The sequence below is a fragment of the Rattus rattus genome, chromosome 3, assembly GCF_011064425.1.
Source record: "Rattus rattus isolate New Zealand chromosome 3, Rrattus_CSIRO_v1, whole genome shotgun sequence".
Classification (NCBI taxonomy): Eukaryota; Metazoa; Chordata; class Mammalia; order Rodentia; family Muridae; genus Rattus; species Rattus rattus.
In genome coordinates this window covers 64,511,723-64,530,545 of record NC_046156.1, presented here as the reverse complement: position 1 = coordinate 64,530,545, position 18,823 = coordinate 64,511,723, and the positions used below count along the sequence as shown (strand labels likewise).

Sequence of the window (18,823 nt, the reverse complement as noted above, 5' to 3'; positions counted from 1 at the left end):
TGCCCACTGCTCTGCTGGGTCAGATGATCCAGAAATTCTTCCACAACCACTTGGTTCCCACATACAAATTAGAAGCAAAACTGAATCTTTTTCTTTTTTTTTTTTTTTTTTTTTTTTTTTGGGAGCTGGGGACCGAACCAGGGCCTTGCGCTTCCTAGGTAGCGCTCACCGCTGAGCTAAACCCCAGCCCCGAATCTTTTCTTTTAAACCCAACTGTTTAGGTGCAATTATAAAAACAACTCCCACAGGCAAAGAATTCCAGAATCTCCTACCCTAGGAGATGTGTAGTCCTGGCCCCATCCGTCAATGCTGTAGTATACTCCTGAAGGGGGACAGAACGGGTGGGCAGGGGACTCCTCTTGTCCCTAAGAAAGTGGAGGCACTGTTGGCCCACCCCTCCTAGGTTTGAATACTCCAGGCCCTCCTCTTCAGCACCAACAGCAAATCCAGATGAGGAAAAAAAAAAAATAAGTGCAGTCCTCCTGCTGCCCACCTCTTTCCACTACCTCAATACAGCAAGTTTGAGTATTGCTGCTGATGGCAGTGTGCAAGGACTACAAAGATGTCCCCCCTCAGCCCCCTACCAGAAGGTGGAGAGGACAGAGGAATGAGTAATAAAGTGAATACGTCAAATTAGCAAATGAATAAATAAAATTAATAAGTGACTGAATAAGACACAGGGAAAGATAAAAGGTCACATGAGGATTCAGCCCCTTACCCCCTACCTGGGGGGAGCTAGGCTAGCACAGTAAGGAGGCGCCAAGTATCCCTTAGCTTTAGGGCAACACCATTGAGTCAGGGAGCACAGTGAAGAGCAGCTTCTAGTTTACAAAGGTAGTGCTTTCCACACAGGAGCTGCGGAGGGCAGACTACAGTGGGCAGAGATACCCGTTCTCACGTGGTGTAGACAAGGACGGTCCGTCCACACGTGGCAGTGAGAGGGAAGATGTTCACACCTAGGGCCCTAGACATCTGTTGGCTGTACTAGATAATTGACAGTACCCAGCTACGACAATGGGGATGGGAAGAAAGGACACACTGGGCACAACCTGCAGGGTCACTGACAGGGAGACAGCCATCTAGTCACTCGGCAGTGAAGGAAGCAGCAAGTACTTGTGCTTAATAAAGGCAGGGCTGTAGGCCCAGGCCTGCACCTGGCAGGGCTGTGGCCTGGGGACACCCTTGTTAAAGGGCTTTGAGTCACTTCTACTTGGCAGTGGCTACACATTGTACTTAGCACAATGCCTTGACGGGGTAGGCACTGGTACCTATGACAAATGGGTATGTGATTAGGATTCGCAGGCTGCAGCTGCTATGAGCTGAGGACACAGGACAGCTTTGTGGTAGTAAAGGGCAGTGTGTTAGATCCCGGCAGCCTTCCCCAGGGGGCGTCTACCCTCAGGCACACCTTATTGCGTGCCAATAGCTAAGGCCAGTGCAATCTAGGATTTCACATGTTGGCAGAAATTTGGGGACCTCTGGGGGTAACTGGCTCAGGCACTGATGACCTGGATGGCTGGACAGTCCCTGGAGGTTTGGCCAGGAGCCCCGAGGGGGGCAGGCGCTCACTTCCAGAGCCTTTGCGCCTAGGAGAGCCATCCCCCGTGGCTCGCTGAGGCAGAGAGGGTTGAGAGGCAGAGAGTGGGCGGCCCCGAGGTCCCAGCCTCCGACCACCTCCTCCTGGGGGAGGGCCCAACAGAGACACCTGGGAACGCCCTGTCCGGGATAGGCTGGCATGGAGGGTTCGGGCAGGTGGAGCAGGCAGGCGAGAAGTGGACGCCCAGGGTCCCCGGGCCAGCAGAGGACCTGCTCGGACAGGCACCAGTGGGGAGGCTGGGGAGCCTGCTGAGCGTCTAGCAGATCGAGCCAGGAGGGTGGCTGGAGAGTCAGGGGAGAGGGGCAGAGGGCCTCGCTGATGAGTCAAGGCTATGGCCACGTTGGAGGTCACAGCAGCTGCCTGCAGAGGTGCGTGAACCAGTGGTTCCCACAGCACTGGCTTTCCACTGAGGCGAGCTCCTGTGCCGGGAGCCAGACCCCGAATACCACGAGCCATGTCTCTGTCGTGTTGTACCAAATGCTGCTCCATGACGCCACCACTGCTGCTGCCTGGACTCGGCTCAGAGCGTTTCCGCTGCAATATCGAATTCTTTTTGCCTACAAGTTGTGCCAGGATCAAGGAGTTAGGAAAGGGAAGGAATCTAAGATGGAGGCTGGATAACCACAGTGTGAGGGAGTCTGAGGGGTGAGTGATGGGAACTCAGACATACGGGAGAGAATGCTTGGCAACAGAAACTGGAAGGTGGTATCAAAAACGGTGAGGTTAAGGACTGGTACCCGTGAGGACACAGGGAATGAGGATTTGGGGAGACAGCTCCATGGCTATTTCTTTCTAGGGGTAAGACTAGAGAGCAACAGAGCTAATAGCCTGCTGGTACTGGGTGGGTTGGGGTGTGGAGAAGAAACACTAGGGCTAGGTTCCTTGCTATGAAAATGAGATGAGGCTCAGGCAGGGTCCAGGGCAGACAGGCCTCACCGATGCGCCGAAGCCGGTCCATGGCCACAGTCTCAAAAGCCCTGCGCATCATCGGGAACTCCTCAAGCACCGCATTGAAGTGGTCCACGCTGAGTGAGTAGAGGCGACAGTAGGTGTCAGCCCTTACACTGGCTGTTCTCCGACCTCGAGTCAGCAGGCAGATCTCTGCAAAAGTGGGGAAGAGGCTTAGACGTCCCATCCCTAGAGCTTCCCCCCAGTAGGTCTGCAGCAGCTAACCTAGCACCCTCAGATTCGTCCTTAGACTTGGGAGAATGATTACCTGGTGTAAGGTCCCTAACTGCTCTAAGCATTGTCTGTCTCATCTGCACATCTGGAAGGCTGCTCACTTTTTATTCTCTCCAGACAAACAGGTCTGCAGCCCCAGATGTTCTCAGTTCCTTTACACATTAACTCCCAACCCAGTCCTATCTCTGTCCCCGGGTGTACCCTATCTCTGACTTGGGAGGAGAAAAGCAGGCTGAACAGACACCAGGTGGGACTGACTTGAAGGTAGGGGATGCTTAGGCGGCTGGCAGGCTGTGTGAACCTCAAGTCACTTTGGGCAGTGGCTGGCTGCACTTTTCCAAAGCCACAGCCTGGCTTTCCAACAGCCCCACGTAGCTTAAGTCTGTGGGACGGCCCTGCTTCATTCCTGGCTTTCCCTCAACTCGCGGGATCCTTGCATTTTGTCATTAATAATGCTACAGAGCCGCTGGCCCAGTATCTTGCAGTCTGGCCATGCACTAGACTCTCCTGAGAAGCTTTTAAAAAATTAAATAAATAAGAAACCAACTGCTGGGTGTGGTGGCACATGCCTTTAATCCCAGCATTTGGAAAGCAGAGGCAGGTAGAAGTCTGTGAGTTCAAGGCCAGCCTGGTTTAAATAGTGAGTTCCTGCACAGCCAGAGCTATATATAGACCTGGTCTCAAAAAGTAAAATAAAGGCTGGAGAGATGGCTCAGCGGTTAAGAGCAATGACTGCTCTTCTGGAGGTCCTGAGTTCAATTCCCAGCAACCGCATGGTGGCTCACAACCATCTGTAATGGGATCAGATGCCCTCTTCTGGTGTGTCTGAAGACAGCTACAGTGTACTCTACATAAAATAGATAAAAAGAATTCTTAAAAAAATAAGATAAAAATAAATAAATAAAATAAGATACAGCGCTTTAGCCCTGGATCAGACTCAGTGAGAAGGTTTGGGTCAGGGTTGTTCTGTGATTTTGTAAGATCAACAGGTGGGGCCCTGCTCCTAGGAAACAACTGCAGTCTGCACAAAGTTCATGACCCCCCCCACCTTCCCAGAGGCCTGCTGACCCCCAAAGTAGGATCCGTCAGTGAGGCGAGTGTCCCGGGCGCCCCGTGCCAACACACTGAGCAGCCCATGCTGGATGAAGTACATCTTCCTGCCCACGGAGCCCTCACGCACCACCAGATCCCCAGGTTGGAAGACCTCAAAACGGAGCTTGGTGAGGACTGCGGTGACGAAACTGGGGTCAGCATGAGCAAACAGCGGCATGTGGGCCACCAGGCCCCGGCAGGTGAAGTTAATAATCTCCTAGACATAGGAGGGGCCTATCAGACAGGCTCTGCCCCCTGCTGGAAGATGCCCCCACCAAGCCCATCTGTCTCCAGAAAAGCCATCCATCCTGTCTCGATCAGTCAATGGATGGGCATGCGACAACCGGTGTGGGGACTTCCCTGAGAACCTGCTTTCAAGACTTTCCACCATGGCGTCCTGCAGCCCCTTTCAGATAGCCTTGGCTCCATAAGACCTTCCACAGAAAGTCACCTCCCCTCAAATGCTTGTCCTCCTTCCCACAGGAGCATCTGATAACCACTCCCTTGTATCCCAGGTAGCACCTCCAGAAGCCCAGGTCCTAGAAGAGCCCTTCCCACAAGGTCCAGCCCGGCCCCACCTCCCGAAGCGGCTCGCTCAGCTCCCCCAGGATGCTCTCTTCATCGAACATCTTGCCCTGGTAGCGATGCTCGTAGTACTCGTGGATGCGCTGCCGTGTGTCGGCTGGCAGCTTGTGGAAGGACATGTACTGCTCCACCTGCTTGTACTGGAAAGGCAACACCAGTTGCCGGTAGGAAAAGGATGTGGAGACATGGGGCCAAAACAATGGGGGTGGGAGTATGCACAACAAGTAGGACCCAGAGGTGATAAACGTGGTATACACAGGTATACACAGAACCACGAGGGATACACGGATAATGGTGGATGCCGGGAAGACTGCGTAGTCACAGAAAATGGGACAAATGGATATGAGGCAGGAAAGGACATAGGGGCCCATCAGAACACAGTCTCCAGCTCTCCTCCAAGGCCATCCCTCCCCTTTCTTATCCCTGCTGACCTTCTCCTGGTACTGGCGCCGGGACGAGTCCAGGGACTGGATGAGGGCGGTGGCGTGGCCGATGAACATGGCGTAGCAGGTGGCACCCACAATCATGCTGAGCATGGTGAGCCAGACGTCAGGCATGCCTACCGGTGCCTGCTGCCCGTAGCCAATGCACAGCATGTGACTCATGGCCTTGAACAGGGCGTGGGAGTACTGGCGGCCCCACGAGTGGTTCTGGGGGGCAGAGTGCGTTGCAGAACAGGGCTTGGGCCCCTCCAAGTCACATTCTCCACCTGCCCCCCTTTTCTCCCTTTCAGCTCTCTGTGTACCCATCCTACCTCAGGCCTTCCCTTCAGCAGTCATTTGTTTGGTGAGTGAAGACCCCAAAGCAAAGGGGGTTTCTTCTGTTGGTGGGGACCCTGGCTTTTGCCTAGAGTTTCTTCTTCGCCTGCTCCCTCTATCACACGAGCACCTCCTCTGTCTCGGTCTCTTACCCTTCTCCGCCCCTAATCCCATCTCCTTCTACCTTCTGTCTGGATCATCCCCTACCTTCTGCTCCCTATGGCTACCCCTGTTGCTCAGGCAGAAGAGCCCATTAGAGGCCCAGGAGTACCAGAGCCGGGGGTACTTCTCACCACCATGCGGTTCATGGAGACCCAGCAGTCGGAAGGGAAGTCCTGCAGCATAGGGACCAGGAACTGCAGACAGCCATCCCAGTGACACAGCAGCAACATCATTCCAATGAGGTTGAAGATGCGAACCACTGCACTGGCCAGGTCGTAGGTCATGTGAAAGATCTGAGGAGCCCGAGGAAGCTCTGCTATGGACCAGAACCCCTCCCTGCTGGTCCCCCTCCGTCCCAGTCTTGCGAATTCCCCTTAACTCTCTTTCCCTTTCCCAGTATCTCGAATTAAAGAAATTTAAAAATATCTATTAACCTGGTGTGGTGTCAAGTGCCTGTAACCTAGCTACCAGGGAAGCTGAGGCAGGAGGATCAGAAGTTTAAGGCCGGACTGGAGAGATGGCTCAGTGGTTCAGAGCACTGACTACTCTTCCAGAGGTCCCGAGTTCAATTCCCCAGTAGCCACATGGTGGCTCACAGCCATCTGTAATGGGATCTGATGCCCTCTTCTGGTGTGTCTGAGGACAGCTGCTACACTTACTCATATAAATAAAAATAAATTTTTTAAAGAAGGAGGAGGAGGAGGAAGAGAAGGAGGAGGAAGAAGAGGAGAAGAAGAAGAAGAAGAAGAAGTAGTAGTAGTAGTAGTAGTAGTAGTAGTAGTAGTAGTAGTAGTAGTAGTTGTTGTTGTTTAAGGTCAGCCTAGGCAACTTTCTTTTCCTTTCAATTAAAACAAAAATTGAGCTAGCTATAATGGTGCAGCCTTTAATTCCAGCACTCAGGAGGCAGAGGCAGGTGGATCTCCTCTATTCAAGGCAAGCCTGATCTACGTAGCGAGTTCCAGGACAGTCAGGTCTACATAGAGAAACCCTGTCTTTTTTTTTTTTTTTTTTTTCTTTTTTTCGGAGCTGGGGACTGAACCCAGGGCCTTGTGCTTGCTAGGCAAGCTCTCTACCACTGAGCTAAATCCCCAACCCCGAGAAACCCTGTCTTAAACAAAACAAAACAAAACAAAATTATATGAATATGGGTGTTTTGCCTACATAAATGTCTGTGTATCATAGGCATGCCAGGTGCTCTGAGAGGCCAGAGGGTGTCTGATCCCTTTGAAATAGAGTTACAGACAGTTGTGAGCCAGCGTGTGAGAGTTGGGAATTGAACTTGGGTCCTCTGGAAGGGCAGCCAGTGCTCTTAACTGCTGAGCCATTTCTCCAGGCCCCAGCATGAGCAATGTAGTAAGGTCCCGTTTCAGAATAAAAAGAGCTGGGTAACACTGTCAGAACTGATAAGATAGCAAAGCATGTACATCGCCACTATACCCTGCTGCCAGGAGAGGCACCGCCTACTCATACCCAATCCTCCCGTCAAGAATCAGCTGAGCCTTGAGTGTTTGCCCACCGCTCTGTACCCCCACCCTTACCCCAGGCCTCATTCCCTGCTGCCCTCCCACCAACTTTGTAAAGAATTCACACTTGGAAGCCTCAGGCACCTTCTCCCAGCCCATAGAATCACCAGGACTTCCACCCATAGCGCCTCTCTGAGGAGTAGGATAAGCCCCCTGCCCACCTCCCCACCCCACCTCCTCCCACTGGTGCATGTATCGGATGAGGCGGGAGAGGCGGAGCAGCCGCAGCAGGCTAAGGATCTTGGTGAATCTAACGATGCGCAGGGCCCGTGCCGTTTTGTAGACCTCAGCGTCTAGTCGTGGCTCCAGCTCCACCACTAGGAAGATGTAATCCACAGGGATGGAGGAGATCAGGTCCACCAGGAACCAGGTGCGCAGGTAACGCGTGCGGATAGCCCTGGGCGCCAGCAGGATCTCCGCACCTTCCTCCACCACGATGCCAGTTCGGAAGTTGAGCACAAGATCCAGCAGGAAGAAAGTGTCCGAGAGGACATTGAAGACGATCCAGGGTGGGGAGTTCTCCTCCTTGAAGAAAGTGATGCCCACGGGCAGTACTATGAGGTTCCCCACCATCAGCAGCAGCATGATCAGGTCCCAGTAAAACCTAAGTGGGCATGGAATAGAGCGCGATTGTGTCACTCTCCTTCTGCGTCTGGATTGACAGAAGTTAGCCTGAGATAGCTAAGAGTGGCCAAGATCACAACACCACAAAAACGTCGTTTAAATCCACTGAGAGCGAAAATTGGAATCGCCATTTGGGAAAAGAGCACTATTTAATGGAGGTAGATATTTAAATTCTGTCCCCTTGTGTATAAACACCCAAGGGAGTTGTTGGAATTAATGGTGTAATAAGCCCCTAGAAAAGTCACATGGTCCAGATACTTTATTTATAAGCCAAATGCCTAGATTGGGCAGATCTAGGGATAGTCTAGCTCATTCCCTAGCTATTAAAGCCCCTTGTTTCTCACTGTTTCTCCTGGCCATGCAGTTCTGGTCGGTGGCGGCTTCCTCCTCTCTGCCCATCATATTCTCTCTCCCCCACCTACAACCTCCCCAGAAACCTCTAGTCACACCTAACTCCCTCCACTGCCCAATCACAGGCAGTGATCAGACTCCATCCTTCATTGACCAGTTAAACTGGGGAGAAGGTTCACACGGCATCACCCGAATGTGTGAGCATCTGCTCATCCGGTGAGCAGCAACCATAGCTTGAGGAACAAGTCTTAGCTATAGGATACACGCAGTATCAGAGCGACCCACTATATAATGGGAACACACACTCCAGGAAATATAACCAGTAATGTCTGTAGCAGGATTAAACTTGGGAACAAATGTCCACCAGTAGAAAATGGAGACAGAGTTCATCAGCTAAGAGCACTGGCTGCTCGTGCAGAGGACCTGAGTCTGTTTCCCTGGCAGCTCAGAACCATCTACAACTCTGGTTCCATCAGGTCTGATGCTCTTTTCTGGCCCCAGGGGTACCAGGCAAACAGTCGGTACACAGACATACATGTAGGACAGACATACAGACAAACACACAGACACACACACAGAGGCTCAGAAAAAATGTAGATAAATAAGGCACAAGACATAGAGGTAAATATATCCATAGATATATTCATAGCTTGGAACACGTACAGCATACATGAATCTCACATTTGAATAAACAATAGATTTATCTTTATTTTATACGTGTGGGTATTTTGCCATAACATAGGTAAATACAACACGAACATGTAGTGCTCACAAAGACCCGAAGACAGTACCAGATCTCCAGAACTGGGGTTACAGAAGGCTGTGAACCACCATGTGGAGCTGGAAAACAAACACAGGTCCTCTTACAAGGGTGGTCAGTACTTTTTTAAAAAATGATTTTAATTTTTATTGAAAATAGATATTTTTTCATACAACATGTTCTGATCATGGGTTTCCCTTCCTCAACTCCTTCCAGATCCTTGTCTCCTCCCCACCCACCAAAGCCCACACCTTTCTTTCCCTCTTTCATTAGAAAATATTCAGGTGGGGCTGGAGAGGTGGCTCAGTGTTTAAGAGCACTGACTGCTCTTCCCAGAGGTCCTGAGTTCAAATCCCAGCAACCACATGGTGGCTCACAACCATCTGTAATGAGATCTGATGCTCTCTTCTGGTGTGTCTGAAGATGGCTGCAGTGTATCCCCATACATGAAATAAATGAATCTTTAAAAAGAGAAGGAAACAAACAGGCAAGTAAACAAACACACAAATAAATAAGAATAGGACAAAACAAGCAAGAGGAAAAAAACCGCCAAAGAAAAAGCACAAGAAATGCAGATGCAGACACATATACATTCACACACACAAAAATCACATAAAAATACGAGATCAGAAACTATAATATACAAAAAAGAGACCTGCAAAGTTAAGAAAAATGCCCAGACAAAACACTATATGACAAACATCTTCCAAAAATACCCCTGAATCCATTTTGTGTTAGGTATCTACTGCTGACATGTGGCCTGCCCTTAAGGTTTACATACCCAGTGAGACCATTGGAGAATCTCTCCTTATCCCCTCTCCGAGAAGCTGTCAGGTGAAGATGCAGACTTGTGCCCACTTTTCCTGTCAGTGCTAGTACTTCATCTGGTTTAAACCTGTGCACGTCATGCATACTACCAAAGTCTCTGTGAGTTCATATGTGTGTCAGCCCTCTTGCATCTAGAAGGTCTTGTTCCTTGGTGTCTTCCATCCCCACTGGCTTAATTAGGGCCTCTCTGTTTCCTCTTGTGCATAGTTCCCTGAATCCTGAGGGGGAGGCATTTGATGGAGACATGCCATTTAGGACTGAGAGTTCGGAGGTCTCTCACGCTCTACCCTACAGCTGTGAGTCTCTGTCTCTGTTCCCAACTATTGCAGGAGGAAGCTTTTCTGATGATAGCTGAACAAGAAACTGATCAACGACTGTAGTGATTTGAATAAAAATGGCCCCCACAGGTTCATCTATCTGAATACTTAGTCGGAGGGAGTAGAAGTGCTTGAAAGGATCAGAAGGATTAGGAGATGTGATCTTGTCCAATAGGTATGTCCTCACTGAAGGTAGTGGGTCACTAAATATGGGCTTTAAAGTTTCTAAAGCCCACACCAGGCCCAGCTTCTCTGTCTTCCAACCAGTGAACCGGGAAGCAGCTCTCAGCCTCTGCTTCCGCACCATGCTCCCTGCTGCGATGATAATGGACTAAGCCTCTGAAACTGTAAGCCAGCCCCCAATTAAATGCTTTCTCTTATAAACTGCTTGGCCATGGCTTCTCTTCACAGCAGTAGAACAGTGACTAAGACAATGACTATGGCTGGATGTGCATAGGGTTATTTTATTGCTACATTCCTTTTAGCTCAGTGGTAGAGCGCTTGCCTAGGAAGCGCAAGGCCCTGGGTTCGGTCCCCAGCTCCGGAAAAAAAAGAACCAAAAAAAAAAAAAGAAGTACACAGTAGCTGTCTTCAGACACACCAGAAGAGGGTATTGGACACACCAGAAGAGGGTATCGGATCCTATTACAGATGGCTGTGAGCCACCATGTGGTTGCTGGGATTTGAACTCAGGACCTCTGGGAAAGCAGTCAGTGCTCTTAACCGCTGAGCCATCTCTCCAGCCCTTATTGCTGCATCCCTTTAGCAGAACAACAGTATTTGGTTTTCTCGTAGCTCCAGGGCCTAGCTAGTCTAGGGTTTTGAGTTGCTAAGCAGTGTCAGGCATGGGTTGCATCTCATGGAGAAAGCCTTAAATCTAACTGACCAGGTAGTTGCTGGCTACATCCACAACCTTTGTGCTGCCATTGCATCAATGTACTGCACGGGCAGCTCATCGCTGTAGATCACAGGGTTTGTAGCTGGGCTGGTGGTTACCTTTCTCCTCTGGTAGTACCCAAGAGTACCTTTCAGTACCATGAACGCTGGTCAGCAGGAGTGAGCAGAGTGCTGTTAACCACTGTGCTCTCTCTCCAGCCCCTGGATCTCAGTTTTAGCATTGAGCAAAAGAAGCAAAAGACAAGGATACAAATCAGATGACCACGTGTACATGAAGTTCCAAAAGGGACACGGAAAAGTGATGAGACTTTTTTAGCCTTTCTGTTCTACTTATTTTTAATTTTTACTACAACTACTACTACTACTACTACTACTACTACTACTACTACTAGTGTGTGTGTTTATTGTATGTGGTGCATGTGGAGGTCAGAGTGTGACCGTGAGCTCCATTCTCTCCCCAGAGGCTGGATTCCGATTACACCTTCAGCTTCTATGCTATGCTACCAGCCCCTTTCTATTTAATTTTTACTTTATGGCAAAATTATTTTTACTGTTTACTACTATTGTCTTTATAAGTTAGAATCAAGAGACAAAAAACGATGGCCCGAAGGACCAAGGAGCAAATAACTAAAACCCTAAAGGCTACTGAACAAAGAAAGGAAAAGGGAAAGAGAGCAGAGAAAGGAAATCAGGTTAAAGAGAAAAGCACAGAGACATTCTTCTTCCTTCCCCACAGAGAATGAGGAAGTCAAAGACGTAATGATATATCAGCCTGCGTGTGCGTGTGTGTGTGTGTGTGTGTGTGTGCGTGCATGTGTGTGAGCGCGCGTGCTCACGTATTCATGTCACAGCACACATGTGAAGGTCAGAGGATGACTTGTAGGAATCAGTTCTCCCCTTCCGCCATGTGGGTCCCAGGAACTGAATTTCAATCGTAAGGCTTCCTGACAGGCTCCCATACCACAGAATCTAGAATGTAGGAATGATGTAGTTCAGTGGTAAAGTGTGTGCCTAGCATGTTTGAGGCTCTAGTTTCAATTCCTAGCACATTCCATCCGCCTGTGAAAAACGAGAATAGTGGATTTAAGAGAAGACTGTGAGATTAAGCTGGGTGATGGTGGCACACACCTTTCCCAGTACTTGGGAGGCAGAGGCAGGTGGATCTCTGAGTTCAAAGCTAGCCTGGTCTACAGAGTGAGTTCTAGGACAGCCAGGCCTACACAGAGAAACCCTGTCTCAAACAAACCAAACCAAACCAAACCAAACAGAAACAAACAAATAACAATAAAAAACACACCAAAAACAAACCAAAAGACAAACAAACAAAAACAAAAACAAAAAAACCCACATGCACACAGGCTGGAGAACTGGCTCAGTGTTTAAAGGCACTGGCTGCTCTTGCAGAAGTCCAGGTTCAATGCCCAGCACCCACACACCAGTCCACAGCCATCTGTAATTCCAGTGCTAGGGGATCTGACCCACTCCTCTGATCTTCAGTCACTGCATTCACACAGTAAACAGACATATGCAGGCAAAACACTCATACACATAAAATAAATCTAATTGTTTTTAAAAAGTAAACAATGTGAACACAGTTGAATACACACCCGTGCACACACACTGACATGCACACACACACATAAGCACACACACAAGACAAATAAACAAATACAACACACACACATAATAGCACCAAGATTGTTTTGTAATTTTTATTTTTTTTTTCTTTTTTTTCGGAGCTGGGGACCGAACCCAGGGCCTTGCGCATGCTAGGCAAGCGCGCTACCACTGAGCTAAATCCCCAACCCCGTTTTGTAATTTTTAAAACTAGGGAGCCTATGCCGGTCTCACTGGGCTGTTGGTAAGTTTTCCAGATGTAGACGGTGTTAACTGTATGAACAGTAGTTGTTGTTACAGCACATCCACTCTATCTCCAGATTTCTGAAACTTCTTTTCCTATCTCCAGGTCTCTATTTCTAGTCTAGGCTGTCTTTCCTTTCTCTATCACCCCACTCCATCCCTATTCTCCAAAAGAGCTAGAACAGGGATGCTGTTGTTCTGCAGGTGGGGAACTGCCACCCGTGGTGGGTGTGGGGGTGGAAGAGGCCGCCCTGCACTCATCTAAACTGAGTCTTTCGGGGATGCCCATCCCCCTCCAGATGGCTATGCACATAGGACTCCCTGGGAGATCCCAAGACAGCAAGGCTTGAGCTGTGCACCCCTTCCCTCCTCCAGGCTGCCTGTGCAAGCTGAGCTGGGCAAGGACAAGGTTGCCTCAGAAGAAACTGTGTAAATATGAGATCAGGAGGGAAGCAGGGGCCAACATCCGGGGGGGGGACGACAAAAAACTACTGGAGCACACATGATGGTTTCAGGGCTAATCCCAGTGTAAGTCCCAAACATAGTCCCCTTCTGATTCTGATTGCAAAAATCAATCCTCTCAACCTCCCAAAAGCTGCTAATTTCCAAGTCCAGACCCACCCCTGAACGCCCCTCAGACTTGAATGTTTCGCTTAGCAACAAACCCCTGATGTTTCTTCCTCCCCTTCCTTAGCTGCAGAGGAGAAATCTTGTACTGTGAGACACTGGGAGAGAGGAGGAAAGGTTGGCCGCGCCATCAGAGCATCTTCACAGCCTGACTCACAGGCAGTCACAAGCCCAGCGGGTGATGTGATAGAGGATTGTGAGGCAACACAACTCTGAGGGGGATATGGCTTCTGGGGATACGTCTGAGGGTGAACTGGGGGAGGAGAGGCAAGGGAATCTGCTGGAGGAGAGATGGCAGGTGAGAGTGAAAGAATAAAGACAGGAAAGAACAACGCGAACTGGAGGAATATTTGCAGGGAGTGAATGTTTGAGGATGGGAGATACTGTCTGGGCCTCTGATTGTGTTCACAGGCTCCAAAGACACACACCTCATTTCAACTGAAAGCTGTCCTTCACCGTCCCCAAGGACAGGGCTGATTTTCTCCCCTAGCGACCTTGATGTAGACGTACAGCCTGAAGGGGACTGCGAAATGGCTACACCCCCACTCTCTGTCCCTTTTCCATGGGAAACACCTGGGCGGTGGCCGAGCCCCTGCTTTCCTCCCCAATCTTTCAGAGTACCCGCCCCGCCCCGCCGCGCCGCATTCAGCCTTCAGCACCACGGACAGCAGACAGAACTGCGGACCCGACTGACCCCTGTCCCTCTCCAGCGTTCCCCGCGTCTCTAGTACTTCAGCGTCCCTGATCTGTTCGGCTGAATTGGGCAAGTGTTTGGTGTGTGGGTAAAGCGTGGTAGAAAGCGGAGCTAGGCTTCTTTCTCAGGTCTCCCAGCTTTGGGATATAATATAATTTCCCACACCCCCAGAAAACGGTACTGAAAAGAAGCAAGGTTTCCGAACTCCGATACTCTCCGTAGTCCATGGGGTTCCTGCATTGGACGCAGCAAGTCCCCGCAGATTACCTGATGTTTGCTGCCCCTTATGTTTCCCTACCCTGACAAAACAGAGGACCTCGGGGAAACTCGCCTAGGAATTCCCAGGCTGGGTTGGAGGAGGTGACTCTGCAACTCCACCCGGCTGGTAGCACTAGTCCCTCGCTCTCCTCCTTGAGCCCCCCGTACCGGAAGTCGCTGTAGGGGTGGATGATCCAGGCCCCGGCGGACTTCACCCTCTCCTGCTCGATTTCCACCGCTTTGTGGCTGCCGAAGACCCGGAGAGAGAACTTGTTGACGGTCGGCTGCAGCAGCGTCCCGAGCTGCCGCCTCTTCGGCTCGGGCGCAGACTCTGGCACCCCACCTGAGGCCGCGCGGGCCTGGGCGGGAGCCGCAGGAGGCGTCTCGCATGCAGGAGTCGCCGCTTCCCCGTCCCCCACCGCCGGCCGCGCCTCCTCCTCCATGGCTGCCCTCACTCGTTGGGCCTCCCCAACCGGTCCATGGCCGTGGCGGGCGCGCAGGTCCCTGGGAGCGCAGCCCAGGCAGGGGAGCTCCGACCCGCGTGCGCCCCGGGCGCAGGGGGCGTGTGCAGGGGGACAGACGTGTAGGCACTGCGCCCCCTGGCGAGGGCTGCGCCAGACCGGGCGGGGCGGGCCGTCGGCCAAACTGCTGCCCACACTTCCCGAGAGGGCGTGGCTTAGGGGGTTGGGGGGTTGGGGGTTGAGTGTGTGTGTGTGTGTGTGTGTGTGTGTGAGAGAGAGAGAGAGAGAGAGAGAGAGAGAGAGAGAGAGAGAGAGAGAGAGAGAGAGAGAGAGAGAGAGAGAGAGAGAGAGGCTTGTTTTTGGAGGCGGGAAACTCACAGGGGCATATGCAGCCGGGGGACCTCCGAGGGTCAGGGACAGAATGAGAATTTGAGATTCTTCTTCCCTGCCTTTGCCCAGGGTCTTCTGTTCTGATCATTGAGTACATGCTGAGGATGCAAAACTAAGCACAGAAATCTTAGCTAAGTTAATGTTCCATCTCAATAAACGGATCAACAACCAAGGAAATACCATACTACATGCCTTTAAGGGCTTTAAGTCTAGAATATCTTAGCCTCTTCTCCTTCCTTCTTTTTTTTTTTTTTTTTTTTTTTTTTTTTGGTTCTTTTTTTTTTGAGCTGGGGACCAAAGGGCCTTAGCTTCCCTAAGGCAGCGCTCTACCACTGAGCCAAATCCCCAACCCCTCCTTCCCACTTCTTACAGCCACTGCCTTAGATAAACCCTTATAATTTCCAACTAAATGATTTCAGGAAGTTTACATTTTATTTTTGACATAGGCTGTAGTTCAGGCTGGTCTTGAACTTCTGATCTTCCTTCCTTGCATTTCAAGTGCTGGGATTACAAATGTGTGCCACTCTACCTGGTTTCAGAAATTTTTAATAATTTTCAAAATCTGCTGGGTGTGGTGCTGCAGTTCTTTGATCCCAGCACGTGAAAGACAGAAGCAAGTAGATCTCTGAGTTTGACACCAGCCTGGGCTTTATAGTAAGTACCAGGACAACCATGGCTACATAGAAAGGCTGTCTCAGGGTTGGGGATTTAGCTCAGTGGTAGAGCACTTGCCTAGCAAGCGCAAGGCCCTGGGTTCGGTCCCCAGCTCAGAAAAAAAAAAAATAAAAAAAATAAAAAAGTTAAAAAAAAAAAAAAGAAAGGCTGTCTCAAAACAAAACAAAACAAAACAAAACAAAACAAAACAAAACTCTTCAACGAACTCTCCCAGACAAATTCATCTTTTCAGCCCCCAGGTAAACTTTCTACAATCCATATGAAACTGTGCAACTTGCTTAAAGTCCTCTGAAGTTTCTCCATTTTAGAAATGCATTTAAGCTCCTTATCGAAACTTACCAATCACTAAAACTTTAGACTTAAGTCTCAACAACTTTTGTTTACTTTATGTGTCTGAGGGGTTTGTTCCAATGTTTGTTCTATGAACCATGTGTATGCCTGGTGCTTGCAGAGGTGAGATGAAGGCACTAGAGGCCCTGGAACTAGAGTTAAAGAGAGTTATAAGCCATCATGTTGCCCTGGGACTTGAACTTGGTTCACTCCAGGAGAGCAGTGAGCTTTATCTCCAGCTCTGAGTAATTGCTCTTTTTTTTTTTTAAGCCCAAGCTGCAGGTGATGGAATGCTTTGTTCTGCTGTCTCTGGGTCTTTAGAGGTAGTTTCCCTGTTTTTTTGTTTTGTTCTTATTTTTAACAGATTTATTAACTTGTATGCGTACACTGTGACTGCTGTCTTCGGACACACCAGATCCATTACAGATGGTTGTGAACCATAAAGTGGTTGCTGGGAATTGAACTCAGGACCTCTGGAAGAGCAGTCAGTGCTCTTAACCACTGAGCCATCCCTCCAGCCCTCCCTGTTTGTTCTTTTCCTCCAAGGCTCTTTCATGCTCATACTTTTGCTCTCAGTCTAGTCTAGAGCTTTCTAAGAGCAGGTTGGGCAGTACTATTTATAGCAGCTCCTGTCACAGGTTTACTTTTGTTATTGTTATACAGGGTCTGACTATGCTGCCTTGGCTGTCATGGAGCACAATATGTAGACCAGGCTGACTGGAATCCACAGAGATTCCCCTGCCTCTGCCACGATGCCATCATCTGTTTACAGGTCTGTGTCCTGTCCTAATCAATCCTCAGACTGAGATTCTAAAGAAAAACTTGTGCTGGGTTCAGTGTTGAGCACACAGTTGAAGAGTCAGTAAATGCTTATTAGAAATGACCTGGGAGGGACTGGAGAGATGGCTCAGCAGTTAAGAGCACTGACTGCTCTTCCAGAGGTCCTGAGTTCAAATCCCAGCAACCACATGGTGGCTCACAACCATCTGTAATGAGATCTGATGCCCTCTTCTGGTGTGTCTGAAGACAGCTGCAGTATATTCATATACATAAAATAAATAAACCTTAGAAATGACCTGGGAAAGCCTGGGGGCTGGAGAGATGGCTCAGTGGTTAAGAGCACTGACTGCTCTTCCAGGGGTCCTGAGTTTAATTCCCAGCAACCACTTTATGATGCACAACCATCTGTAATGGATCTGAATGCCCTCTTCCGGTGTGTCTGAAAAGCTATAGAGTACTCATATAAATAAAAATTGGGGTTGGAGATTTAGCTCAGTGGTAGAGTGCTTGCCTAGCAAGTGCAAGGCCCTGGGTTCAGTCCCCAGCTCCGAAAAAAAAGAAAAAAAAATTAATAAAAAAAATTTTTTAAACTGGTAAAATTGCTGGCATACTTGCCTGGGTCCCCTCTCTCTCTCTGAGATAACCAAACTACATTTCAGTGTTTTCACACACACACACACACACACACACACACACACACACACTATTCACACAGGTCTCTCTATGTAGCCCTGGCTGTCTTACTCTCTTAACTTTGAACTTATGATGATCTGCCAGCCTCTGCTTCTGGGGTTCTGAGATTAAAGGCATGAACCACCAGGCCTAGATCTCTTTTTTTTTTTTCTTTTTTTCGGAGCTGGGGACCGAACCCAGGGCCTTGCCCTCGCTAGGCAAGCGCTCTACCGCTGAGCTAAATCCCCAACCCCATAGATCTCTTTTTAACACAGGGAATTTCTAAACTATTTCTTGCTAACCAGTCTAATCTCCATTTGACTATTCACCCAGCTCCACTCTTATTTTCCTTAACTTTAATATATTTCTTTTTTTTTTTTTCTTTCTTTTTTTCGGAGCTGGGGACCGAACCCAGGGCCTTGCACTTGCTAGGCAAGTGCTCTACCGCTGAGCTAAATCCCCAACCCCCTTTAATATATTTCTTATCTGAGGGTTATTTTGTTTCCCTTCCAATTCTCCTTTCTGACAACTTCCCAGTTCCTTTAAATAGTATTGTTTTCTTGTGTTTTTTAAAAATACATAATTACTTATTTTTATTTTCTTATGTGCATGAGTACTTTGGCTTGCACGTATGTCTGTACTCTACATGCATGCAATGCCTGAGGACGTTAGAAGAATGTTGAATGGCCTGACACAGAGTTACAGGGCAGTTATGAGTCGCCATGTGGGGGTTGGGAATTGATATAGGTCCTTTGGAGGAGCAGCCAGTGCACATAACTGCTGGCTTATCTCTCCAGACCCTCAAACACAGAACAAGAAACCAAAAAAATGACTTTGCTTTTGAGACAGAGTGTCAGTGTGCAAGAGCTGGCTTTAAACTCATCATGTAGCAAAGATAACCTTAATCCTGCCTCTATCTCCCATGTCCTGGGATTGATTCCATGAGTAAATTGTATGTGTGGCTCTCTTGCCAGGGCACTCTGGGTAAAAGACAAGTGCTCTATCAACTAAGCCACATCCTGAACTAGTTTGTTTTTGAGACAGTCTTAACACTGTAGTCCATGCTGGCCTTGAGCTCCTTTAAATCGTCCTACCTCAGTCTTATGGGCATGAACCACCATTATTTACCTACTGCTTCTTCCTTTTTTCTTCTTCTTCTCCTTCTTCTTCTGTAATATTTGGTAAACTGGGACTGGAGAGATAGATGATTCAGTGGTTAGGAGTTCAATATTCTGGAGGATCCACATCCACAATGGCCACAATGGCCAGCCCACAACTGCCTGTGACCTCAGCTTCAGGGGATCTGACTCCTTCTTCTGACCTCATGAATACATATACTGAAATGTACATTCCCTGCTACAGAAACATAAGTAATTTAAGGTAAATCTAAAAAGAAAGAT

General features: G+C 49.1%; 1 protein-coding gene across 1 annotated transcript; it reads right to left on the bottom strand.

Moving 5' to 3' along the window:
- Nucleotides 1-633: 633 nt before the first annotated feature.
- Hcn3 (hyperpolarization activated cyclic nucleotide gated potassium channel 3) lies at nucleotides 634-14,558 on the bottom strand. The gene is made up of 8 exons (XM_032898025.1): nucleotides 14,284-14,558; nucleotides 7,074-7,503; nucleotides 5,508-5,669; nucleotides 4,888-5,106; nucleotides 4,450-4,596; nucleotides 3,848-4,088; nucleotides 2,534-2,698; nucleotides 634-2,154 (listed from the first exon to the last, which is right to left on the bottom strand). The coding sequence occupies exons 1-8, from the start codon at nucleotides 14,556-14,558 to the stop codon at nucleotides 1,451-1,453; spliced, it is 2,343 nt and encodes a 780-aa protein (XP_032753916.1). The 3' UTR covers nucleotides 634-1,450.
- Nucleotides 14,559-18,823: the final 4,265 nt, after the last annotated feature.